We start from the raw sequence: 27,358 nt of genomic DNA, 5'->3' as shown, positions 1-27,358 counted from the left end.
AACCTAGAGAGAATGGCATATGTTCGATATATACTATGTGTGATATGCAATTGCATTATAACATGTATGTTTTTATGAAAATGGAACAATACTACATATGCATTTTTCACTTAACATTTATCATGAATATCTTTCCACATTAAAAAATATAGATTTATATTATTATTTTAAAGATTTTATTATTTGGTTATATCATAATTTATTTAACCACCTATTGATGGACATTTGTTACCATTTTTTCACTACTAAAAATATTTCTCCAATAACCATCTTTTTTATGTTTGATTATTTCTTTAGGATAAATTTTTTCATAATAAAACTATTGGGTCAAAGAGTGTCCACATTTAAAATATTAGTATATATTGTCAAATTGCTCTCTAGAAATGTACCAATGTTTACTCTTACCATAAGGATGTAATAAGAAATATGCCACACTCCCATATTGGCCCATTTGGAGGGCAGTTCTTCTGGCCTGTGTTCTTTCCATTTATTTAATATTTGAAAATAAAAAGTTAAGAAATACTAGAGACAAGAATATAGATGGCAGCCAAAATGATATTTTTGCATTTCAGTGCCTCATTCTGTAGCATAGGCTACAAAATAAGAGTGTGGAGTTATTTTGAAATATTTGTTTATGACTTCTTACCAGTTACAACCTTACTTAATTGTCTCCACCTCAGTGTTTCCCTATGGAAAATCCAGACTTAGGCAAGACCCCCAGAAATGTATCTATATAATTATATTTTAAAGGAAATGTAATTTTTTATTTTCAGATTGCCTGGACTTATGGGGCCTCTTCAGATTACATTAGGAGATGTTCACACACAACTTAAAAATCTTGTCCGAACTTTCAGGTTAGTGTTAATATTAGGATTTTCCTTCTCAGTTATTTTGACTTTATGTAATTGCCTTGCAGAATCCATAGTAGACTAAGGCATGAAGAAAGTAAATGAGTTACCTTTATTGTCTTAAATCTAAATACTGTTTTATTTTCTCTTCCACTAAACATTACTTATATCTTTTGTTTTCTTTTGTTTTTGTTTAATTTTTATTGTAGTTGATTTACAGTGTTAGTTTCAAGTGTACAGCAAAGTGAATCAGTTATAGGTATACATATATCCACTCTTTTTTAGGTTCTTTTCCCATCCCTGTGCTGTACAGTAGGAAGGTCCTTATTAATTATCTGTTTTATATGTAGTAGTGTGTATATGTCAATCCCAATCTCCCAATTTGTCCCTTGCCCTCCAGCTTATATCTTTTGTTAAATGCAATCCCTTATTTGCTCAAACCTTGATATGTTTAGTTTGGGATAGTTTACTTATGGAATAGCCTAAAATTAAGAAGGAGAATATCTGAGACACAAAGGTGGTTAGTCAGTGACATCTTGGATTTTAGTGAATTAGTAAATATATATCAGATGACCAGCACTATGGACAATACAGAAGAAGACTAATGCCCACCCTTGAGGAAGAACTCCTGTGAGAAGACAAGGTGAGCACAGAGAGCAGTGCAAAACAGTGGATAATTTAGCTTTGAGTAGTGTGGAACAGACTTAAAGTGATCAGACAAGGACAGGAAGAATAGAGAATATCAATTACGAAGTGGAGCAGTTGGGATTTTTCTGCAGCTATCAAGGTAAAAATATTCAACAGGCTAAGACGAGGTTCTCTACTAAGAAGCTTAGAGATAGGCCTCTAAATACGTTATTAGTAGAGGTGTACCAAATACGCATTTTGGCCCAATGCCAGTGACCCAAAGTTAAATTAATATTTGTCTGTGGCTAAAGCCAGATAGCACCAACATAGGATGAACTTCTAGGGTAAAAGAATCATTTCATCCAAAAAATCAATTATTATTATAGTTTATTGCCAACAGTAGTAGTAAGATTTTTAAAGTTTACAATTATAATACAGGAACAGTTTCTTAGCACTGTCAGCAATTAGATTTCTCTTTCAGTCGCTGTATTGTACATAGGTAATACCAAACAGATATACACTTTCAACCAGCACATTTGAAAACATCACTAACCTTTTTGTGTGCCACAAAGTAATTCAGGAAAATGTTTTCAAATAAATTATTATTTTAATTTATTTGAGGAGCTAGGATTCAAGGAGCTAGGATTCAAAGTTTAGGAGCTAGGATTCAAAGTTTAAGCATGTCTCAAAAATTCTTCATCTTCAGCTACTGAAAAGGATTGTTTGTAACACTTTATGTTTGAATCTTCAGCCTTCATAGACCTAAGACTATATTAAGACATTCTTGTAGAGTTGTTTACTGTGAAGTTTTACTAATCAAAATGTGTTTGGGGTACCCTAATTTTCTCTAACAGGCTTGTCTTAACATCTTAAAAATTATTTTGATTAGAGATTATATTTGAATTATTGCCCATCCTTTATTTACATAGTTTAGATATTTTTCCATCCCATGGTATTATGAGGTAACATTGTTTTTAATTCATCATCACAAGGTGTGAAGAATTCCCCAATAGGATGTTTTCTTGAAAAATTTATGACTTAAATGGAAGTAAATAACTGAAATTTAAATACAGCTCTTAAATGTTATTTTCTTTAATGTTATGAATGGTAGTACATTATACAGTTCTGCAAAGACTGAATTATGATAAATCTAATCTCTATTATTTTGTCTTACATTATTTGAATTTTTATAAACATTTTTTCCAAGATATAATGTTCTTGAGGAAGTTATCTATTTAATGTATGACATATTTGTATTAACTGTCAATCTATTTTGCTAAATAACTGAAAATTTTTACTAATTCTTTTATGCATAAAATTAAGTTTTCATAAGCAACATTAATTACTACAGCATTTTACTCTTATATTGACTGATAAAACAAGCACATAAGAACATTTTCACTCCATTTCATCTAGAATGTTTATATTTGAAAGTGAGTGTTCAGGGAATAACAATAAATCTGAATGACATGATTGTGCTGATTACTGACATTGTTACACTCATTGGATGTCATGGTAACTGTGCAATCACAGGATCATTGAATGCCAGAAATGATGCTCAGATTGGCCTAGGCCTTTGGAAGACTGACTAAATGCTTTGCTAAAAGGAGGGTTTGGGCCAAATACCAAGATGAAAGCTGAACTTCTTTGCATTTCTATTTAGTTAGGAAGAGAGAGACACTTGTTTTTTGGTCTAGGTCGTATACCTGTCACAAAACCATGCATCCAAAAGAAAACAAAAGTGTTTTTCAACTGTCTACACTCATGATAAAGTTTGAATAGATATGTACAGTGTAGATTTATTAGGAAGTAAATATCATATAAAGAAAGGTTAGCTGAGGGAAGATGAAGACCAGGTGCTACTCTGTTTCATTGATTTTTAAAAGACTTGTTACTCAATTTCTTGCAGACAGTGTTTATTTAATCACCATTCTGAGCAAACTGGTAAAGTCACTAAAGACACATTAGATGAAATATTAGAATAAAGCCTTTGATCTTGAACTACAAATATGAATTTTGTACTTCATTTTTTACCCCACTCATTTAGAATAGTGGGATAAATGAACAAGTGATTCAACTTACTCTGCCTATATTTTCTAAAGCTGTTTTTCTACCTAATTGTATGTTTTCTTTCTTTCTTTTTTTTTTTTAACTATTCTGAGGTTCTCAGAACTTACTGGAAACCCATTGGAAAAAAATGTTTGGCTACAACTGCAAGATTGCCACATTATTACTTTCGTGTGCCCTAGAAATTTAGGTATTTCAGGTTGGAAACCACTCACTATCCAGGCTATTTGTTATTTTGGTCTTTTGAAGCAGCCCTGGTAATAATGTTTGGTCCATGTCAATACGTGTATTCAATATAGTACTTACTATCTGCCGGACTGTGCTTGGGACTTTACACGTTTAATTTCCAAAAAATAGTGGTATTATCCTCATTTTACAGATGAGAAATGAGAGATTAAGTAATCTCAAATCACACAACTAGTAGTTAGGTTTAGACCCCAAATCTAAGTTGAGAGGATAGATCTTAAGTGGCCTCACCAAAAAGAAAGAAAGAAAGATAGAAAGAAAGAGAGACAGAGAGGGAGGGAGGGAGGGAGGGAGGAAGGAAGAAAGGAAGAAAGGAAGAAAATGGTAACTCTATGTGATGGAAATGTTATTTAACTTGATTGTGGTGGTCATTTCACATCGTATACATATATCAAAACATCAACTTGTGTACCTTAAATGTATAATTACTATGTGTCAATTATACCTCAGTAAAGCTGAAAAAAATTTTTTTTATAAATTTATTTATTTATTTTTGGCTGCATTGGGTCTTCATTGCTGGGTGCAGGCTTTCTGTAGTTGTGGCAAGCGGGGGCTACACTTTATTGCGGTGTGCAGGCTTCTCATTGTGGTGGCTTCTCTTGTTGCGGAGCACGGGCTGTAGGCGCATGGGCTCAGTAGTTGTGGCTTGCGGGCTCTAGAGCACAGGCTCAGTAGTTATGGCACACGGGCTTAGTAGCTCCGTGGCATGCGGGATCTTCCCAGACCAGGGCTCGAACCCGTGTCCCCTGCATTGGCAGGTGGATTCTTAACCACTGTGCCACCAGGGAAGCCTCTGAAAAAATTTTTTTAAAGGAATCTATTGGTTGTCTCAGTATTTATTAGTATTAAAGGTTTTTTTTTAAGTAACTTCATTTATCACCACTCTAGACCCCAAGTAAGAACTCTACTTGAGAGGATTCTGTTACCTGTGCCTTCTGTGACACATAAGCTAGCCAAGACAAGAGGCACAGTGTTCTTTAGTTTAGTAAGAGGTAGCCAACAGACTGCAGAAATGAGAAGGCTCAAATATCACTTTCCTTTTATATTTATAAACTGTTGTTTTATTACCTTTTTCTGTCATTCTTATTTAAGTTTTTTCAAGTTACTTTCTGCATTATTTACACTAAATTAAAATAAAGCCTAGATGAAACAATATGATGTGTGGGATTTGCTTCATAATTATCCAGGTTAGGGTGATGTTGAATATGAGGTTGTATAGATGAAACATGATTGACCAGGAGTTGATAATTGTTAAAGTTGTGATGACTGTATGGGAGTTGATTTTATGTTCTATTTTTATATATGTTTGAAATTCAACAATTTCTGCAGAAATAAGCCAAAAAATTCTTCTTTGTTTTGGTGTAGGGGATGCTATATATAAAAATGTTGTTAAGTTATTTTTGAAAATATTTACTCTTTAGTACCTGCAAGTCAAAGTCTATAGCTTTAATAAAAATTACTTAAATTGACTTTGCTGCCTTTTAGCAAAATGTCTGTTACTTATAATACAGAAATACCTCTGGTAAGATAATGCGTTTTGGGGTCTTCAGATTGTGGCAGGACAATTTTAACAGGTATGTGACCATAGGCTAGGTCTTCTAGGTGAAGTCTCTGGGAAAACGCCGTATTGATGACAGTGACTAGTGTTGGGAGATCTTTTCAATCAATACTGATGGTGGGAGAGTTGACATAAATAACCGTATCTTTCTCTTTGAAATGATAACCAATAATAGGAACTTGTAGAACAGTGATTCTTAAGCCAGTTGTGCATCAGAATTACCTGGGGGAGCTTTTAACAACTGCAGATGCCTGGCTCCACCCCTAGAGATTGAGTTTCATTTGACTGGGGTTGGGCTCAGACATTAGTGTTTTTCAGAAGCCCCCCAGGTGATCCTAATATTCAGCCAGAGTTGAGAGCCTGTTAGAAGTAAACATGAAGCAGCTTTTTCAGCTCTTTGAAGAATCTTTCCCCAGTGAATAGAGCTGTGCTTTCCACTGAATTGCATCTTAGTCATTTATCTGGAATGTTACATTGATTTACCTGTCATAGTGGTTCCATCAGAAGCTGCTTGGTAATGATTCACTGTTGTCATTGTTGAAGCAAGATATTTTTCTAAATATGATTTGAATTAAAATTGTACTTTGACACACAAGTCCTTTTTAAATTTCATCAGTGATGACTCAGTGTGTTTTCTAAATCTGTATTGAATTTCCAATTATATTTTGGAGCTGCTTTTAAAATGTTTTCTATCAAATATTACTGTTTTAATTTTTGAATTATCACTCAGAAAATAGTTAAGTATGATAATTTAGCATCTGTGCTTGAAATTATTTTGGCTCAGCAAAAGGGGAAATATAATAGCAGGTAAAAATTTTGCTGTTCTGCCACTTAAAGTACTTTGAAGTGAAAGCAGAGTACTTTGAAATGAAAACAGAGACCTTGTGTTTTCCCCAATGCCTGAAATGGTAGCATAGAGCAGGCACTCACTAGATTTTTTTCTGAACGAGTAAATAAATTCATGAAATCTTAAATTTGTCTTGGCTTTCGGAGATTTGAATACAATAGAAAAGGAAATTCTATTTAACTGTTTTTGACATTTTTTTTTCTTACATGCTTACCCTTCTTTGGCCTTTTTTGGTTATGTGATAGATTCTGTTTTAGTTGCTACAGATAAAACAGTGAACAAAATTAAAAAAATTCCTTCTCTCATTATTCTAATGGAGAGGATATGTAAAATTTTAAAGACAATATGTGTGTTATTATGTGGTGATATACCTTTTTCCCTTTCCCAGTTCATTCTCCTCCTTTTCTCTCCAGAAGCAGGGAAAAAGGAATGGTACTAAGGAGGAAGTTGTGATTTTTAAATAGGCTGGTCAGGGAAGACCTCATTGAGAAGGTGCCATCTGTATAAAGACCTAACAGTTGGTGAGGGAACAAGCCATGTTGCTATCTGTGAGGGAACAACAGGTGCAAATGCCCTGAAGCAGAATCAGGCCTGGTATGTTCACAGAATATTAAGGATGCTGGTGAGGCTGGAGAAATGAGCAGAGGCAAAGGTACAAAGAGATATGGTCAGAGAAGTAAAGGGCAGGGAATGGCTATAGTATAGTTATATAGTCCTTGGAGCCATGGGCATTCTTTGACTTTTACTCTGAGTGAGATGGAAAGCAGTTTGTGGATTCTGAATAGGGGAAGGATGTGATCTGACATATATTTTTAGCAGTATCACTCTGTCTGCTGATTTGAGAAGTATAGTAGATGGTCAGAGGCAGGAAGACTGTTTAGATGTTGTTTAGGATATTGTTTCCATAATCTAGGCAAGAAATTATGTTGACCAAGGTGAAAGTAGTGGAGGTAATAAAAAGCGATAAGATTTTATTTTGAAAATAGAACCATCAGGATTTGATGACTGATTTGACATGGGATATGAAGCGAGTCGAGGTTACCCACAAAATTTTTGGCTTGAGCAACTGGATTCTAGAAGGATTGGGTAGCCATTTACTGAGATGGAGATACCTGCAAGAGGACCCAGTTTGCGGGGGAAGATAAGGAAATCAATTTTGGCTATACTGAAGTTTTGAGATGCCTATTAGACATTCAAGTGGAAATGAAGGTAGATGATTAGATATAGAAGTCTGTAATTCAAGGGAGAGGTACAGGCTAGAGATAATAAATTTAAGAGTTGTGAGCACATAGTTATCTAATATTTAAAACTATGAGATTGGATGATATCACCAAGGGAATGAGCACATATAGAGGAGAGCAGAGACACAAGGGCAGAGGCCCTGGGGTGATCCAAAATCTCAGAAGGGGTGATCCAAAATCTCAGGAGTGCCAGTGAGAGGGGAGGGGAATCAGGCGAGAGGAAACCAAGTGTAGAAAGTGTACCAAGGAGAAGGGATTGATCAACTGTGTCAAACGCTCCTGGTATATTAAGGTGGGAACTGAGAAATGTCCATTGGATTTGGCAACATGGACGTCGTTTGTACGTTTAATACTCACAAGAACCCTGTGAGGTAGGTAGTACTATTGTCCCCATTTTACTAAATTAAAAAAAAAAAAAGTTTTACAGCCATTGAATGTGTCCAACGTAAAACACTACTAATGACAGATCTGAATATTGAACCCATATCTGTCAGACTCTTTAACCACTATACTGTACTTGCTTTTTATATCATATAGACTTTTAACTATGGAAACATTTGTAGACATTTTAACTATGGAAAAAATTCAGAGTAATGTAACAAAGATACACATCTCCACTCAGAATTAATCTATTAAGACATACCTTTTTCAATAAAATAAATAAAATGTTATAAGTTAATTCATTCATTCAGAAAAAATTAATTGAATCTCTTCTGACTCTTATTCTGGGCACTTGGAATAAATATATGAAGAACACAAAGATTCCTGCCCTCAGCCCAGGCAAAACAGAAAATAAACAATAACTGTATGTTAGAAGGTGGTAAGTGGTACAAGGATAAAGAAAAATATATAGCAGGATAAGGAAAGTCAAGAGTTTGGGGCTGGGAGGTAGAGGGAGTTGCACTTACTAATAGTGTGGCCCAGGTAGACCCCACTGCAAAGGTGATATAAGAAAACTTATCTATCATTCAGGCAGATGGAATCACCAATGCAAAAGACCTAAAACATGAAGTCCTCTTTGTCCTCTTCCCAATCCATTCTCCTTTCCTCCCAGAAGCAACCAGTACTGTGAATTTCGTGTATATCTTTCCAGTCTTTGTTTTTATACTTTTAGTACATATATTTGTGTCCATAAATATGAATATTGTCTGTTCTTGATTTTTATAAATAATGTCATACCATACTTGCTTTCATTCAAATTATGATGAGCAAAATGTGTAAGTTCATTCTTTTTAACAGCTATTTAGTATTCTATAAAAATGCCACGATTTATTATATTTTCTATTATAAGCAGTGTCACATCAAACATCTTCATATACATTTCCTTATGCATAGTGAGAGAGTTTAAGGTTTATATGTAGAAGTTATTCATATGCATTTTCAGTATTATTAGATATTGCTAAATTGTTTGATTACTCACATCAACAGTGTGTTAAAAGTAATATTTCTGGGCTTCCCTGGTGGCTCAGTGGTTGAGAGTCCGCCTGCCGATGCAGGGGACACGGGTTCGTGCCCCAGTCCGGAAGGATCCCACATGCCACTGAGCGGCTGGGCCCGTGAGCCATGGCCGCTGAGCCTGCGCATCTGGAGCCTGTGCTCTGCAACGAGAGAGGCCGTGGCAGTGAGAGGCCCGCGTACCGCCAAAAAAAAAAAAAAAAAAGTAATATTTCTTCATGTCCTCACCAACCCTTGGTATTGTTAATCTTTTGTTTTTGCCAATGTAATGGAGTGAATTTTTATATTAATTTCCCGGATTAATAGTGAGATTGAGCTCCTTTTCAAATGTTTACTGGCCATTCAGCTTTCCTCCTTTGTAAATTGCCTGCTCATGTCCTTTGCTAATTTATTTATTGGCTGTTTTTTTTTCCATAGACTTTATTTAAAATCAGTTTTAGGTTCATAGCAAAATTGGGAGAAAGGTACAGAGATTTTCCTTATGCCCCCTTCCCCCACACACGTAGCCTTTCCCGTTAAAACCATCCCCCACCAGAGTCATACATTTGCTATAATTGATGCACCTATGTTAATGACATTAACTCTTGGTGTTGTGCATTCTGTGGGTGTGGACAAATGTATAATGACATCTATCCATTATTATAGTAACAGAGTATTTTCACTGACCTAAAAATCCTCTGCACTCCACCTGTTCATCTATCCTCCCTCACCCCACAACTCCTGGCAACCACTGATCTCTTTAAATATTTATTTATTTATTTAGCTAGCTAGCTAGCTAGCTAGCTATTTGGCTGCGCCGGGTCTTAGTTGCCACGCGCAGGATCTTCGTTGCCGCATGCGGGATCTTTTAGTTGAGGCATGAGGGCTCTTAGTTGCGGCATGCCAGTTCTAGTTCCTTGACCAGGGATCGAACCCAGGCCCCCTGCTCTGGGAGCTCAGAATCTTAACCACTGGACCACTAGGGAAGTCCCAGATCTTTTTACTATCTCCATAATTTTACCTTTTCCATAATGTCATATACTTGGAATCATACAGTTTGTAGCCTTTTCAGACTGGCTTCTTACGCTTAAATAATATGCATTTAAATTTCACTTAAATAATATGCATTTAAAATACCTCTATGTCTTTTCATGGCTTGATAGCCCTTTTTTTTTATGGTGTTATTTATTTGGCTGCATCGAGTCTTAGTTTCAGCACTCGGGATCTTTGTTGCGGCATGCGGGATCTTTCGTTGCAGCACATGGGCTTCTCTCTAGTTGTGGCGCGCGGGCTCAGTAGTTGCGGCACGTGGGCTTAGTTGCCCCGCGACATTTGGGATCTTAGTTCCCCAACCAGGGATCAAACCCGCGTCCCCTGCATCGGAAGGCGGATTCTTAACCGCTAGACCACCAGGGAAGTCCCACTAGCTCATTTCTTTTTAGGGCTGAATAATATTCTAGTGTCTGGATGTACCACAGTTTATCCATTTACCTACTGAAGAGTATCTTGGTTGCTTCCCAGTTTTTGACAGTTATATTAGTAGAGCTGCTATAAACATTCATGTGCAGGTTTTTGTGTGGGCATAAGTTTTCGACTCCTTTGGGTAAATAAATACCAAGGAGTGTGATTGCTGGATTATATGATAGGACTATGTTTAGTTTTTTTTTTTTTTTTAACATCTTTATTGGGGTATAATTGCTTTACAGTGGTGTAGGACTATGTTTAGTTTTGTGAGAAATACCAGAGTGTCATCCAAAATTGCTGTGCCATTTTTTTTTCCCACCAGCAATGAATGAGTGTTCCTCTTACTTCACATCCTTGCCAGCATTTGGTTTTGTTGATGGTCAGGATATTGGCCATTCTAATAGTGTGGTATATCTTATTGTTTTAATTTCCATCTCCCTGATGACATATGATGTGGAGCATCTTTTCATATGCTTATTTGCCATCTGTATATCTTCTCTAGTGAGGTGTCTGTTGAAGTCTTGGACCCAGTTTTTAATTGGGCAGTTTGTTTTCCTATTAAGTTTTAAGATTTCTTTGATATTTTGGATAACAGTCCTTTATCAGATGTTGTTGGCTGTTTTTTTATTGATTTATAAATGATATTTTTTAAATGCTTTCTGAGAAATAAGATGACTACAATGTATTTTATTGTCATCAACTGCTAAGTGATAGAAATTACTTCTGATTTTTTAAAACTTAAGTTTTCTTGAATAAAGACCTAGTATTATAATTTATTAAGTCAACTCTCATTTCTGTAAATTATGGATTATGACATCCCTTAATTGCCTGCTGCCAACCTAGCACAAGGTAGAAAGGTACAAAAGGTGAATTAAAATTAAAATCAGAAATTGCTTACCTTGTCAGCTTTAATAAAACATTTGATTAGGGAAAAACATAGAGGATATGGTTACAGGGAGGTATATGTGTTTGTGTATGTATTTTAATAAACCATACAATTCAGTTTCCCATATTGTTCTTATATCACCATCTTGTCTAATAGTAGTATTGTTATAAATATATAAAAGTGGGGCTAGAACACTTCCTTTTGAGATGGCCATTATTAGATACTGAATATCAAGCCACATTATTATACTATTAACTCTGTTCTATCAGATATAACAAGAATTAAAAAATAGTGCTCTTTCATGATATCATAAATCTGATTATATCTAAAAATAGAAGGGTTATGTATTTAACAGTCTTTGGGTAAATTTTATCTTACTGTCTTTCAGATTAACAAACAGAAATATTATACATAAACCTGCAGAGTGGACCTTAATTGCTTTGGTGTTGCTGTCATTGTAAGTACTCTTTCATATTTTTAACTCTAAATACTAAATATGAAGAATTTTGATTAGGGGAAAACAAAGTTATTCATTGATTTTCTAAACTTTCTTGGAAAATATTGTACCTCTATTTTGTGCCTATTTTCCTTTCCTATATGATAAAATAACTTTCATGTAAAGTGATATGCTATATTTTGATAAGTTGTAATCATTCTCTTTATATTTTTTACTATCTTCTAAAGGCATTTTTCTTCTCAAATATTATTTGTAATCATTTGAAAGGGAAGAACATCTCCATGTGGGATATGATATATACAGGCTAGTCCCTTAATTTCTTGTTTTTTTTTTTTTGTTTTTCTTTTTTGCGGTACGCGGGCTTCTCACTGTTGTGGCCTCTCCCATTGCGGAGCACAGGCTCCGGACGCGCAGGCTCAGCGGCCATGGCTCACGGGCCAAGCTGCTCCACGACCTGTGGGATCTTCCCGGATCGGGGCCCGAACCCGTGTCCCCTGCATCGGCAGGCGGACTCTCAACCATTGCGCCACCAGGGAAGCCCCCTTAATTTCATTTTTAACAGTACATTTTATTAATGTTGAATGGCCTCATTATTTTACATCTGTATTTTTACCAATATAGCAATGCTATTTCATTTTTCATCAGCATTTTTATCAGTGATATCATCAGAAAAGTTTTGTTTTCCAAATTAATGTACATCTTTAAAATCAAACAGATTTAAAGGAACTAAAGTAGATACTACACAAGCATATATAAAACATTTAATACTCATTCACCTTTTAAGAAATCACTAGTGGTGTCTAAGGCTTTCAATAGAGTTAAAACCATCTAGTAAGTGTAGTGTTTTTCAGCTTGAATTGCAAAAGTCTTCTTTTGAAGACCATTCATTACTGCATTACTGTTGCTACTTGGTACTTGTTAGGTCATTGAAGCCCATAGGACATTGAATACTTACTGGACACTCACAGGTCAAGAAGTGTTATGAGCCAACCTCATAGCATCTCCAGCCCTACTTTTCTTTCTTTGATGTTACTTCAGTCTGACATGTTATTCTGGCCTCACTGTCCCACAGAAGGCTGTGCTGGGAGGCATTAGAGTAGGCTTCAGTGAGCCAGCATCTGTGTCACCCAACGAGATACAGCTCACATGATTCGTTAAATCAGAACACAGAAAATAACTTTACTTGAATGCCCTGACATAAATTTTTTATCAACCATAAGAACAAATCTTTTGTCATTTCTGCTATTCAGTGTTCCAGTTGAATTGGTAATTTGTGAAACAGATCTTAATTTTTTAGAAAGTTCTTTCCAGTTTATGAAATTTGTAAATATTTTGGTCACTGGCAAAAAAAATATCAGTATCTCTGCTCACCCACCATATCCTATGCCTGCTAATAAACCCTCGTAGATAACTGTTTAACTGTACTTCTGTAGTTCATTATACTAAAAGGGAAGTAGCTTTTTTGGTTGACAAGTCAGAGGCCCAGGCTCAGCAGTAATCTCAGAATCTTGCTTTCTAAGCCAGTAACTGGAAGTATTATCTTAATGAGCAGCTGCTTACTGAGGACACGTTAGGTCCTACTTCTTTTTGTATCAGACTATTGCCTCACCTTCTCCAAAATGTATAGCAAGGAACAACAACAGAAAAAAGTACGGAAAATGAAATTTAAAAGTCTACCATCAAAATTTCCTAAGTTTAGTCCATACAAAAGTATACCTCTAGTATTTGATTTTAATAGAGGCACCCATGTGGCCCAAAAATACTGAAAACTTTGCTAGTCCTTTTATTTGACTTGCCTAACTTTGGATGTAGTGTAGGTATTTCAAGGGTCAGTGACCCATAAAACTAGTAACTTAATTGAATTCAAGAAACGAAACTGCACACATCTTAGACGTATTGCATATTTCACATTGTGCAGTCAGTCTTAAGGTTGTAGCAGTCAACACTGTTTCCTTTTGTCATTCACCTTGAATCCTTCTCTTCCATTATTTCCCTAAGCCCTACAGTTAGATCTACCCATCCTTCTCCTAGTCTTTGGTCCTTTTGATCCCTTGACAACTAAAAACCTTTCCAGTTAGGGCCCTTTTGGCTTCTTTTAAAATCTTTGGTCACTATAGACACCAAGTTAGCTGGTACCTCTTGGGTTTTGCCTTTCAAATCTTGTTTTCTCATAATTTTCTGTAACTTTTGCAATAAGCCCTCTTTGAACATTCTTTATCTTCCCTAGCTGAATCTCCTTATTGTTTGGTCATCTGATTCTAAGACTTCTGTCTCCTGTCCCCATATTATTTTATTTCTTATTTCCTCATTTCTCAGAAATCCCCTTTAGCTTTTCATATTTCTGCCCCCCAGGGAATCTGTGACTCAACTGATAGACCCTTCCCTTCTCAGCCTGTCCTTTTTTTCATCCTTTTAGAATAAATGTTACTATATGAGATGGGGATAAAATTAAAATACATATCCATTATGTTAAAACTAATCCCATTGGCTTCTGTAAAGTATAATTATACTTTATATTTGCACCCCTCTTTCCTCCCACTTAGAGTTCACAGTTACTTTTTAGGGAAGATATTTTGTTACTGGGGAAAGAAAAAGTAGGCATGAGGGCCAGCATTAGATAAAGAACCTTAAACCCAGTGAAAAATATGGAGACTTTAGACAAAGAGGTATGTGCATATGAAGAGAAAGGAGGTAAACACTCAACATGTATTTGTAGAACAGTAACCCTTCATTCAGCTTTTTGATTTATCGCCACTAAGATTGAACGTAGGCATACATGGGATTACCTTTTTCTTAATAATTATCCTATGATTCAGAAAATCTTTGTTGTATCTACTCTCAAATTGCCAATGGAATTTTTTTAGTCATTGTAGACATTTCTGGAATTCATATTAAAAAGTGGACTTCTTATAAATCTTTATAGCTAGGAAAAAGGTTCTGAATGGCAGTTGCAGACACTGAAGATGAATATAGTAAGATAATATGTTCATTATTATTATAACAATGGTACTGTTCTTTGTATATGAATATTGCAAAGTTTTGTTATTATTAGCATTTGTTTAATGCATGAAAGGTGTTTTCAAAATTCCTCATGAGAACCATTTAGAAAAGGACACATATATAATTTTATTAGTAAAATAAATGGCTCAAGTCTAGCTCTTGTTAGAGGGAAAAATCAACATTTTGAGCAAAACATGATAGTCCGGATGAAAGAAATCTGGGTCTTGAATTTTCACATCTGTATTCTTAAAAGTAGATAAGGTGTTTCTGTAGCAAATCATCTTTTCCTAGTAACTTCCCTTGCACTTTCACAGATGTATTAACATTTTAAAAATTTGAACCACAATGTGTAATTTATCAGTGTATACTGATGGGAATTTTATACCCATATAATCTCAGAAAGAAATTCATCAAATCAAATTGGTTCACTTGATCTTTCCACACTCAATGCATCTATATATAAAAATACAATATGACCCATTCACACTTCATTTAGATTTCTCACTAATTCCATAGGACTTGGATGGCCAGTGTGACCACAACATTTATTGATATTTATACTATGCATTCAGACCCTAAATAGTTACCAAGAGCACACTGAAAGACCTTTCAAAGCTTAAGCAGTATACATTTTTTTTTTTTTTAAGCTGCGTTGGGTCTTCCTTGCTGCACACGGGCTTTCTCTAGTTGCAGCAAGCAGGGGCTTCTCTTTGTTGTGGTGCGCGGGCTTCTCATTGCAGTGGCTTCTCTTGTTGCGGAGCACAGGCTCTAGGTGCACAGGCTTCAGTAGTTGTGGCTCACAGGCTTCAGTAGTTGTGGCACGCGGGCTCTAGAGCTCAAGCTCAGTAGTTGTGGCGCACGGGCTTAGTTGCTCTGCAGCATGTGGGGTCTTCCTGGACCAGGGCTGGAACCCATGTCCCCTGCATTGGCAGGCGGATTCTTAACCACTGCGCCACCAGGGAAGTCCCAGTATATATTTATTTAACAGTGAAGGAATTAATGTTCCTTTACTCCTCTCATTTTTATTTAATAAATGTTATAATTAACAAAGGTAAGTTCTCAAGAACTCCCTACACATAGAAGGACATCTATAATAGTGATAACGCTGTTTTTGTTTGTTTTTGCTTTTAGTAATGGATTAGAAATGCAATAAAGTAACCTGGTAGTTGGTGTTATTGCTTAAACTCCTGGCTATAGTAATTTTTTGTTTTTGTTGAACCTTATCATACTTTATGATTACATACTATATGTTGAAATAATACAAAATCAAATCTGATTTTCTCACATAAATATGCTCTAATAAAGATATTAGGCTCTTTCCACAGTCTTGATGCATGATTTTTCATAAAAATGTATATGAATATATATAGTCTGCTATAAATATTTTAGTACCTGTATGCTCTACTGTGTAAAGCTTTTAATGTATTTATATATTTTGATGTGTTTATACATCAAATTAGAAAGCACAATAAATTACATTAAAGTGTGTTTTCTGATGTCTCCTCATAGTATATCATATATTTGTTTTTATATTCCTCATAATTTTCATCTACCCTTACCTACCCTTCTGTATAGGAAAACAGAAACTGAAGGATCACTTTTTATCATGGTCATGGTTTTCAGGGAAGTTTCTCTGAGAATATTTTGACTGGTATTTTGAGATTTTATAGCTGTAGGACACCCGCCTCAGCTCGGTCCTTATCCTCCTTTCCCTCTTCCCTTTGCCCTTAGTCTTCCCAGTGTTCTTTGACCTCTGTCATTATACTTGAGCCTGTAACACGAGTGGGGACTATGCAGATGTTGACCTAAAGCTGAGAAATCTAGGGAAGGGTCCAGACCAAGGCTGGCAGCCAAAGAGAAGCCATATAGAAGGCTATGGAGAAGCAAACTGACTGGCCTGAGTTCTATGTGCAGCACACAGGCCAGAAATACAATAACTTCTTGTATTTAAAATGTAACTTTTTCACCCAGGTTTAATGTGGAACCTTTGTAAAAAGCCCACTGCTTATGTGGGCTTTTTATGTGATGATCTATGGTTAATTTTAGCATGGGAGTCCAGAGTCTGTTTGTGGATAGCCAGGGAGAGGTATGTACTGTGTTCCATGGGAATGATTTGGTTATCTAATGAAGGAGTAAGTAGGTAAATACTTACTTACTTTGTGCTACTTAGAAAGAATGGAGGGTAGAACGTGACTTGTGGTAGTCTAACATGGATACGTGCTATTCCTAGTTTTATGCCCTTGATGTTCTCTAATGGAAAGCTTTCAAGATCATCTCCAAAAATGTCTGCTTTCATTTTATTTATCTGAACTGTCTGTTTTCAGTGAACTGTGGCCCACTTCCTAGACAGAGACCATGCAATAGTTTATTCCCCCTAAAAGCTTTGAGTATTCCCGTCGTTCCAGGAGTAGCATGTAAGTTCTGGGAAATGGTATTTAAATAAGCTCAACTTGACCATGATCACTAAACAAAAGCCTTCACTGGACGTGGGCAGCCACTTTAGGTAACCATCATAAAGATAGACACTCAGGAGAGTCACTTCCCTAGGGCACTAGACATGAATGGAAAGATGTGACCAAGGCTTTTTGCCTCAGCAGATTGTTTGTTATAGCACGCCCATCGCTAATTTCCTTAGAGAAATATGTGAGCACACCATGAAAATGAAGAGATGGTTTCTTAGAAATTTATTGGTTCTCAGAAGTATTCCAAAGCCTTTCTCTTAACATTCCCAATTTAGTTCTCAGTATTTGTGACCATAATAGATAACTGAAATAATTTTTGTTTCCTTATAATTATGGAATTTTTTTATACTTAATTGAATTTTATTGAGATATAATTCCTATAACTTAAAATTCACCATTTTAAAATGTATAATTCACTGGTTTTTAGTATATTCACTATTTTGTGCAACTATCACCACTGTCTGATTCCAGAACATTTTCATCACCCCCAAAAGAAACCTCATATCTATTAGCTTAGTCCCAGTTTCCCCTTCCTCCATGCCCTGGCAACCACTAATCTACTTTCTGTCTCTATGGATTTACCTATTCTGAACATTTCATATAAATGGAATCATATAATATGTGGCCTTTTGTATCTGGCTCCTCTCACTTAATGTATTCAAGGTTCATTCATGTTGTAGCATGTAACAGTACTTAATTCCTTTTTATGGTTGAGTAATATTCCATTGTATGGATATACCACATTTCGTTTATCCATTCATCAGTTGATGGACATCTGGGTTGTTTCCACTCTTTGGCTCTCATGAACATTTGTTAACAAGTTTTTATGTGAACGTAAGTTTTCGGTTCTCTTAGGTATATACCTAGAAGTGGAATTAGTGGGTCATGTGCTAACTCTGTTTAACCTTTTGAGGAACTGCCAGACTGTTTTCCACAGTGGCTGCACTGTTTTAAATTTCTACTGGCACTCCATAGATTGAACTTCAAAGGTCATCTCTCCTTGCCTTACACCCAGTAGTCCCACCAGGCTTATGTTTGCAGTTTTTCCAAACTTTAAATATGCTTGTTCGTATTAAATTTAGGCCTTCATGGACCTGTAACATCAATTTTTTATGTTCTAGGAATTTCTACTACGTATGCAAAATAAGTACCTGTGAGCCCCCTCACAAAAAAAAAAAAAAAAGATCATAGTGTCGAATATGAGACCATATAAATTAAATGTCTGAACCATAACTAGTGGTATTTATTTTGGATTCCTCAATATCCATAAAATTCCTGTTCTGGTTTGTTTTTTGCTTGTGTAAATCTTGGATTTGTTTATCTAATATTTACTATCACAATACCCTTGTCATTGTGAAGTTTAAGTAAAGTACTTATTTACTAAGGGTTAAATAATAATTAGATTATTTCTAAGCCCCCTATACTTATTGCTGAGAGTTTATCTAAGAAAAATAAAATATTTTTTAATTGAAGTAACTTTATCCTCAGCCAGCAGGCTGTGTGGGAACCCAGATATTTTCTAAAGGAAAAATAATACTTGTGTAAATTTTTAACCAAAGACTGCTTTCTTCAGTGATTTTTTTTTCCCTCAGAATTCCTCATATTTTTGGCAATTTTATAATGTTGGTTTTTTAATCCATAGGTATCTAAGAGTCCCTAACCTCGGGCCAGAATACATATTAAAGTCACCAAGGATCCTCAGCAAAAAGATGTGCTCCCCCGCTTCCCCTTCCCAAGCAGCACAGTAACAGCAGTGGTGACAGCTAGTATCAGGCAGCACTTAGCCCTTACCAGTCACAGCCTCGACTTGAGGAGTCAGTCTCCCTATGTACTCTTGATATCTTCACATCCTGACTGAGTTCACTGAGAGCACAGGTCAGGAGAAGCCAGGAAGCATGAGGCGTAAGGGTACTGTTATCCCTAGCCTCAGAATTCTGCACCGTAAGAGTGTGATAATCATTGTGTGTGGACACCACTGGTTGGCCCCATTTCTGTCTTAGAGCACTGAAAAAGTTGGAGCCACTATGTTGAGAGAATTGTTACATAGCAGTAGTTAATGAAGAAAAGTTTTTCCAACACACATCTCCAAAGCTGCTCTATAGAGCTGTCACAAACAGGATCTAGATATAAAGTTTAAAGTCACTACAGCCCAGCCCTTTAAACAAACCTATGTGTAATATATCGCTACTAAGTGAATTACAAAGAACTTGTTTCTTTTCAATTAGAAATATCAATGGAAAGAATCCCTGCTTCCTTATTAATAGGTAATCCTAAAGCATTAAATGCAAACATTATCAGAACATAAACCATCTGTTATAAGAAAAACATTTTATTTTATTTGGCTGTCATGGTCTTTTATATAATCAAAGTTTTTATCTCAGTTTTTTAGACAATAGTTCTGAAATAGAAAGCTCATGATGACATACTTCTTCATGGTATGTTCTTGTCTACTTTGTTTTTCTTTTAGAAGTCCTTAATAGTAATAGCTTCATATGCCTCTGGGTTTTTTCAAATTTGGGGACTTTAGATTTGTGCCTAGGATAAAATTAAATTTATGTAAATTATTATTAAGCATTGTTATGATATTTTTAGTAAGTGTAATTCCCTTAATGCAAAGACCACCTTTAACTATGCAAGGGTCTCTTAAAACCCTAAGTTGAGTCTCATTCTAGATTTTCCCTTGCACTAGCAGTGTGCCTTGCACAAGTTTCTTAACCTCATTGTGCATTTTTTGTCTTGTTGGCAATAAGAGGGGACTAAGTCCTGGTTAAATCAACTTGGCAGTGTGAATTCAACTATGAGATGTTATAAGTAAGAAACAGTTTTAATGCAGTATGTCAAAGGCTACTGAAGGAGACAGTGGAGATGAGTATATTTAGCATAGGAAACAATGTAATTGTGCTGATAGCCATGGTGACACTGCCCAAGTGTTACTAGTTTGTTTGGTATCTTAGTCCTTAAGCTTGGCAAAGAAATACGTTGATAATATTGCTAGCCATTCTTTCTGTGGAAAGATTACACAGTACTCATTTAAGTAAATGGGATGAACACCCCCGAAGATTCCTTAACTCTCTTTCTACTACAGACCTACCTGACATTATATTGCTCTCCACATCAAAGATGAGGGACCTGCCCTTGATATTTAAGGAAACAGTGAAGTGATTTAGTACCTCAGCAATATAAATATTAAAGGTGGTGAAGAGCAAAGTAAAATGTGTAAGTTGATTTTTTTAATGTAAAACTATGTTTTAGAACTCATTTTCTTACAGAATCCTCACTATAACCATGGACCTTTTCTCCCCCGCTTCCATATTATTCTTTTTTTTCTTCTTTTTCTTTTTCCATATTATTCTTTACATTTTATTCTGGGACTAAGTCTTATCAACAAATAGGGACATCTAGAAACCTGATATTTTATGTCAGAATTTCTGATTCTTTGTTCAGATCACATTTAAGGAAATTTTTTTTTAATTTATTGTATTTATTTTTGGCTACATTGGGTCCTCGTTGCTGCACATGGGCTTTCTCTAGTTGCGGTGAGCGGGGGCTACTCTTCGTTGCAGCGCGCAGGCTTCTCATTGCGGGGGCTTCTCGTTGCGGAGCACGGGCTCTAGGCATGCAGGCTTCAGTAGTTGTAGCACACGGGCTCTAGAGCGCAGGCTCAGCAGTTGCGGCACACGGGCTTATTTGCTCTGAAGCATGTGGGATCTTTCCGGACCAGGGCTTGAACCTGTGTCCCCTGCATTGGCAGGCAGATTCTTAACCACTGCACCACCAGGGAAGCCCCATGGAAAATTTTTAAAGTAGTTCTAGAATAACTTTTTTTTTCTTTTATTGATGAAAAGATCCCAACCATTCATTGATATAACTTCTTTGAACTAGGTATGTTGGAGTAATCTGAGTTTCGTCTTGGAGATAATAGATTGTTAGCTATAGGAATGATAAGCTACCTTGCCTGTAGCCCTGATTTTCCTTCTAAAGAGTTTATTTGCACTTTTCTTTTAATGTTTTTAATATCATGCCACTAAAACCAGCGTAAGTAGAGCCCACATTATACCAGGAAAGGATGAGACTCACACTTTGCTGTAGCATCATAACTGTAAATCAGTGTAGAGGCTGACTATACAATAATGGAAAAGTTTTCAAATATTAGAAATCTGACTTTAAAATAACCAACAAATGTTTATTGAGCAGCTGCTATGGGTAAGACTGTATCTTAGGCCTTGTGGGGGATACAGAGATTAAACAAAGATCCTGCCCTGGAAGACTACCGGGGGTTGAGGAAAGGGGGAGATAGATATGTGCACAGGTGACTACAGTAAAAAGTTGAATGTATTATTAAATGGCAAGAAAGAAACACAAACTGTTTGGGTGTTCAGAGAAGCAAAAGAGCTCTACTAGGGAGATCAAAAAAGGTTTCACAGAAGTGGGATTTGTGATAGGCCCAAAAGATAGAAACCGTTTCAAGAAATAGAAATGAAAGGATGCACGCATTCTAGGAAGTACCTGTGTAATGAAAAAAGCAAAAAGAAGAGATGTAGTGAAGAGTATAAGATAACTGGAAAGAGTGGTTGGGAAGTTGGGTGTATTGTAGAGATAGAACCTTTTAATGGCAAGGAAAGTTATTTTAGTGGACAGTGAAAGTCATTTAAGTTTTGAGCAGAGAGTACCATCATGAAGCCAGTGTTTTAGGAAGATCAGTCTTGCTGGAGTCACATCTGATCCTGTCTTCCACCTTGTGCCAGTCCTTCGAAGGCTTCCAGTTGCTCTTATTGTGGCCTACATGGCCCTGCGTCGTCCAGCCCCTTCTCCAGCCTCATCTCACATTACCCTACCTTGTTCTCCCATTCCTGCCACTCTGACCTTCTTTCCAGCCCTTCTCATTATACTCTCCCTCAGCATAGGATACAGGTTGTTCCCTATATCCAAAATGTTCTTCCCTCCCCTCTTCCTTTGGTTAATTCCCCTTTCATCTCTCAGAACTTGAGGAAGTGTTTCTTCCTCAAGAAATGTTTCGTGGACTTCCCTGACTAGATCAAGTATCTTTATAATATGCTATCATAACACCATGTACTTATCTTTCCTAGCACTTGCCCTGTTTTCAGTTTTATATTTAATTGTATGATTACTTGATTAATGTCTGTCTCACTCAACTTGAAGATTTTAGGGGCAGGTTCTATGTCTGATTTTACTCACCATTATATACCCCGCACTTCAACATCATGCCTAGAACATCATAGATTTACAATAAATACCTGGCAATGAATGAATGATTATTTAGGAAGCTATCATTTCTAGCTTTTTGTTGATTCCTTCCCTCCTGCCTTCAAGTGCTTATTCATCTTTAAAGTTTAAAAAACAAAACAGAAAAAAAAAACCAAACCTATCCTTTGTCCGTAACTTCACTGACCCCCCCCAGACTATCATCCTTTCATTTGTCAAACTTCTTGAAGAGCTAGTCTGCTGTCAGTGATTCCCGTGCTTTTCATTAATCCCTTGCATTCTGGCTCTTGCCCACAGCATTTATGAAATTGATTTTCTCAAGGCCTCCACTAGTAACAGCCTAGTTAACCAGAGAGCACTGAGGCAGTGAACTAAAATGATTACAATGAAAATGAAATGGGAGAGACAGACAATGAGAGACATTACAGCACCAGAATCTACAAAGTTTAGCAGTGGGGGTAAGAGGAGCCAAACATGATTTCACAAAATTAAGACATAACTGGGAAAAATAGTGGTTCTTTTAGGGAAGAGAGTATGAGGAACTAATTGAAGGATATACTGCATTTGGTTTAATACCTGTTCTCCAAGCACTGAGACTGTTCCTGTTCAGGGAGATTTAAGGTTAAGGCAGATTATCCAGTTGGGCGGTTCCCCAGTAGCAGTTGAAAATGTGGAATTGAAGCTAAAGAATGGTAAGAAAAATCATAGACTCAGATTTTAGAGTCATTATTGAGATGGGTGAGAGGCAGAGGTAGAGGGTATTAAGTGCAGAGGAAAGAGAGAATTTGTGGAATAGCTGCATCTATGCCAGGGTTGCCTGAGGAATACAAAAAAAGGCAGAAAGAGGGGAGGAACAAACATTTGTTTTTTGGAACACCAACTCAAACATGCTAGACTCTTTACCTACATTATTTCATTTGATCCTCACAATTCAGTGAGGTCAGTGGTAGTGTGCCACTTCCCAGAGAAAGAAACAGACCATGGGAAGACAAGCACTTTGTCCAAGGTCATAGCTGGGATTTTGATTTCAAAATGTGTGCACTTGCCACTGCCCAGTGTACCTTAGAAAGGTGTGTGTACAATCAGAACACTGTCAAGGAATCCATAGCAGGTTTGAGGTTCAAGAAAGAGGTGGTAACTACCTTCCTGAGAACCAGGCAGTTATCCTCTGCTGAACAAAGACAAGGACTGAACAAAGGCTATGGTTTGGGCAACCACAGTTGTGGGTGACCTTCAAGGAAGCAGTTTCCGTAGAATGATAGTGGAGACCAGATTGCAAAGGCTGCTCTAGTAGACAGTTGTGAAGATACTAGACATAGCAAATGTTGACCACTCTTCATATGGTTGGCATAAGAGGAAAGAAGAGAGGGCTTATAATCCAATAGGACATGGTAAATCTTCAGAAGATTCTCAGGATAGTGGGGGCTTGAGCATGTTGGCAGCAAAGGGGAAGGAGATGTCAGACAGGCAGGCTTGGGAGTACTGAAAAGACAGTGTAACTGATGGGATGTGTTCCATGAAGAAACTGGGAATGTCACCAAAGGCATATTTGCCGATTATTTTTTCTTCCCTGATCCCTGTCACCCACCTCCCTTACCCACCTTCCCCCACATGTTTCTCTCTCCTTGCCTTGAATGTCAGTTGTTTGGTAACATTCTGCCTCCTGTACTTAATTTCAAAAGTGAATGGACCAAATCTTGTATGTTTCTCCTTCCAAAGACTCGTATTAGTGTTATCATTTCATTACTTGTTCTAGTTTATCCCCGTCCACCACAGGTTAGTGATCTGCTTTAGAATTAATTTAGGGCAGCATTTCTAAGTTTGACCTGTATAGCTACTGTGTTTAATTCTGGTGTCTAACTTTTTTTTTTTTCAGATTTATGATTTTTACCTGCCTTCTCATCTTTTATAATCCACAAATCAGTCTTAGGGACATATACATGTACTTCACAAAAAAATACACACATATACACACACACACACACAGTTTCTACATGAGAATAAGAGACTTTCCATTCATCCAAAAATTGTGTTTGGACAGTTTGTAAACAATACTAAACCAGGAAAGATGTCTACAGTAAGTTAGACAAATTTGAAACTGTTTTCTTACCAAAACATAATCTCCATGCAGCCAAGGACATTGTCTAGGTTACTTTTGTCTCCCTAAATCTGGCACTCAATCTGGCATTTAGTAAGCACTAAGTGAATATTTGTAGAATAAATCAAATGAATGAATGGACAGGAAAAACTTGGATAAATGATTGTTGGTGTTACGAACTTCAAAATAGAATTGGTAACACTGGTGAAATTGCACAGGAAAAAACAAATAGTTGCTTACTATCGTGAGTAAAAAGGACAGTAACCTTTGTCTTGGTAATGATTCATATTTTCTGGGGTGGATATTGTCTGATAAGGATGTGACTAGCCTAAAAAGAATTGCTGCTTTTAACCAAATCTAGCATTGCTTTTTTGCAAATAGATATTTATAAAATCTTTAATAAAATTAATGAAAAACAAAACTAGATGTAACTGGGAAATTATCTTTTAATTTATAAAATTAGTAAGCATTTTAATTTTTTTAAATGTGTCTTTGATTTTAAAACTATATTTCAAATACTGCTTTTCTCTGATTTCCATGGACTTACTCTTTCATATTCTGTGGACTGATAAATAGAAGAATTGGTTATAGAGCAGTTAATCACCGAGTATGTAGATATGGCACTAAATCTTTTATTTATCTGATGCATCACAGACACAATTCTGGAGAATTCTTTAAATGTTTTACATGTTGGTATTTGTTCGTTGAATTGGAAGCATTTATCAAATATTAATGGGTCTTAATGGAAAATTTCACTCTAGAGGCAAACTCTTCCTTTAACTAGTCTTACTGAATGTATTTTATTAACTAGTCTTGCAAACTTGCATGAAAATTATAAGGAAAAAAATTATTAGTCCTAGGCATATTGAGTGCTTGTTAAATTCAAGAACCAAATCACCTTGTGTTTTTTTTCTCTGTTGTCTTTAAACACTTCCATTTAGATTGTGTATTATAGAGACTTAACACCTTTTTAATATTTTTCCTGCCTCTGACTTTTCTCATTCTGATAGTTCTAGTTAACAGTAAAGTCATATAGTTCCTGAAGGCAAAACTAAAATACTTCCGATTTACTCCTGGTTTAAATATTTTTACAAAGTTTTAGAGCAGATTATAAAGGCCAAAGGGTAAAACGAGGCTTGCTGTTATCTAGTTCTCACTATTGCTGTTTGTGTCGTCCCATGTCCGCTTTCAGTGAGCAGTCTGAGAGTTGGCTCTTTGTCATTTTAGTACAGCTTAGGTATACTCTGCCTTAAAAGACACAACATATCAAAATACATAGAGCTTAATACTGAAAATTCCATTGGAGCAAAAGTACTGAGGAAACTGCTACAAACTGCTTGAACACCTGTAATTTCTGTGGAGGTGAAATCACATTCCAGTAACTGAATTGTCTGTACAATTTCACAGTTTTATTTATTTACTGATTTTCTTTCCAATGAGTTTTTCAGGCCCCACATTATGATGTTGTTTGTCACATGGAGGTTTCTAATTTCAATGAGTGACAAATCAGCCACACTGCAAAAATGTTTTTTTAAGAATAATGCAACTGCCAGGTTATAACTAGTATTCCTGTGGTTTCAGTGCAGAGAACTTTCACATGCTCCAGAATTCCTCAAACTGTGTAAAACTAAATGCCACTAATCCTCTACAGCTCACATTACAGATTGAGAGATATGGTTATACGTTGAAAGTAGGAATAAAGTTATGTATTCTTTCCCCAAAGGAAAAAAAAATACACATTTGGAAGAAAAAAAAAAGAAACCTTTTTATGTAATTTGAAGGACTATATGAACCCCAGTATCCCAGGTTAACATGAGGAAGTGGAGTCAGCAAATGGAGATTTCTCTTTTGAGAAAACTGATGATAAGAGTAGGAAAGAAATTGAACTGCGACAATTTGTTTGGGAGAAAAGAGACTTAAGCATGTTTGTAGGGTATGGAGAAGGAGCCAGTTAAAAAAAAAAAAAAGAATCTGAAGCTGAGGGCAGGGTTGGGGGCGTAGACATGCATGGTGGAACAGGGTCCCAGAGGAGGTACAAAGAAGTGGGATCATGGTTACAGGCAGCAGTAGCTTGAACAGGAGAGAGATACATCTTCTGGGGCAGGAAGAAAATAAATGAAGAGTAATGTGGCTATAGGTAAGTTTGTAAGTAGAAGGGAGATATTTATTTATGTATGTATGTATGGCTGTGTTGGGTCTTCGTTGCTACGCACGGGCTTTCTCTAGTTGCAGCGAGCGGGGGCTACTCTTCGTTGTGGTGAGCGGGCTTCTCATTGTGGTGGCTCCTCTTGTTGCGGAGCATGGGCTCTAGGCACGCGGGCTTCAGTAGTTGTGGTGCACAGGCTTAGTTGCTCCGTGGCATGTGGGATCTTCCCAGACCAGGGCTCAAATCCGTGTCCCCTGCATTGGCAGGCGGATTCTGACCCACCGCATCACCAGGGAAGTCCCTAGAAGAGAGATTTTTAAATTACGCCTGACAACTTCAAGTAAGATATGATGTATTCTAAGAGTGAAGAGATGATGGTTGAGTAGGGCGTGAAAAAAAGAGGTAACAGTCATTGAGAGTATCGGAAAAGGACCTAACCAAGTGCCAGAGAAAATTGACAAGTTACCCAGCTGAAGCCAGAGATCATGGATTTGTAGTTATATCAGTCTTCGAAGTTCCCTTCTTCCTGCCACTTTCCTGTCCTCCAGTAGTTTTCAGCCATCCTGTTGTAGGTGTGAAGAAAGCAGGTTGTAGCACTACTTAGTTGTAGTTTTGACAAATAGGAAAGCTAAGACAAGGATGCAAGAGATTCAGAAGAGTGCTGGTGAAAGATTAGTTTAAGAAATCGGGACAGATATGATTGGTAAAGGGTAATGGAGTTATCTTAGGAAGAAAATCGGTTGTCCTAATGAAA

General features: G+C 36.5%; 1 protein-coding gene across 1 annotated transcript in view; it reads left to right on the top strand.

The window, feature by feature from the left end:
• RPAP2 (RNA polymerase II associated protein 2) overlaps positions 1–27,358 on the top strand; it is an 83,478-nt gene that overhangs the window by 36,409 nt on the left and 19,711 nt on the right. The window contains exons 10-11 of the mRNA XM_082833132.1: positions 774–854; positions 11,607–11,675. Of these exons, the coding sequence (XP_082689258.1) occupies positions 774–854; positions 11,607–11,675 (150 nt within the window). The remainder of the gene's footprint in view (positions 1–773; positions 855–11,606; positions 11,676–27,358) is intronic.

The sequence above is a fragment of the Leucopleurus acutus genome (genome assembly GCF_964270905.1).
Source record: "Leucopleurus acutus genome assembly, chromosome: 2".
NCBI classification, from domain to species: Eukaryota; Metazoa; Chordata; class Mammalia; order Artiodactyla; family Delphinidae; genus Leucopleurus; species Leucopleurus acutus.
This window is presented reverse-complemented; position numbering and strand designations above follow the sequence as displayed.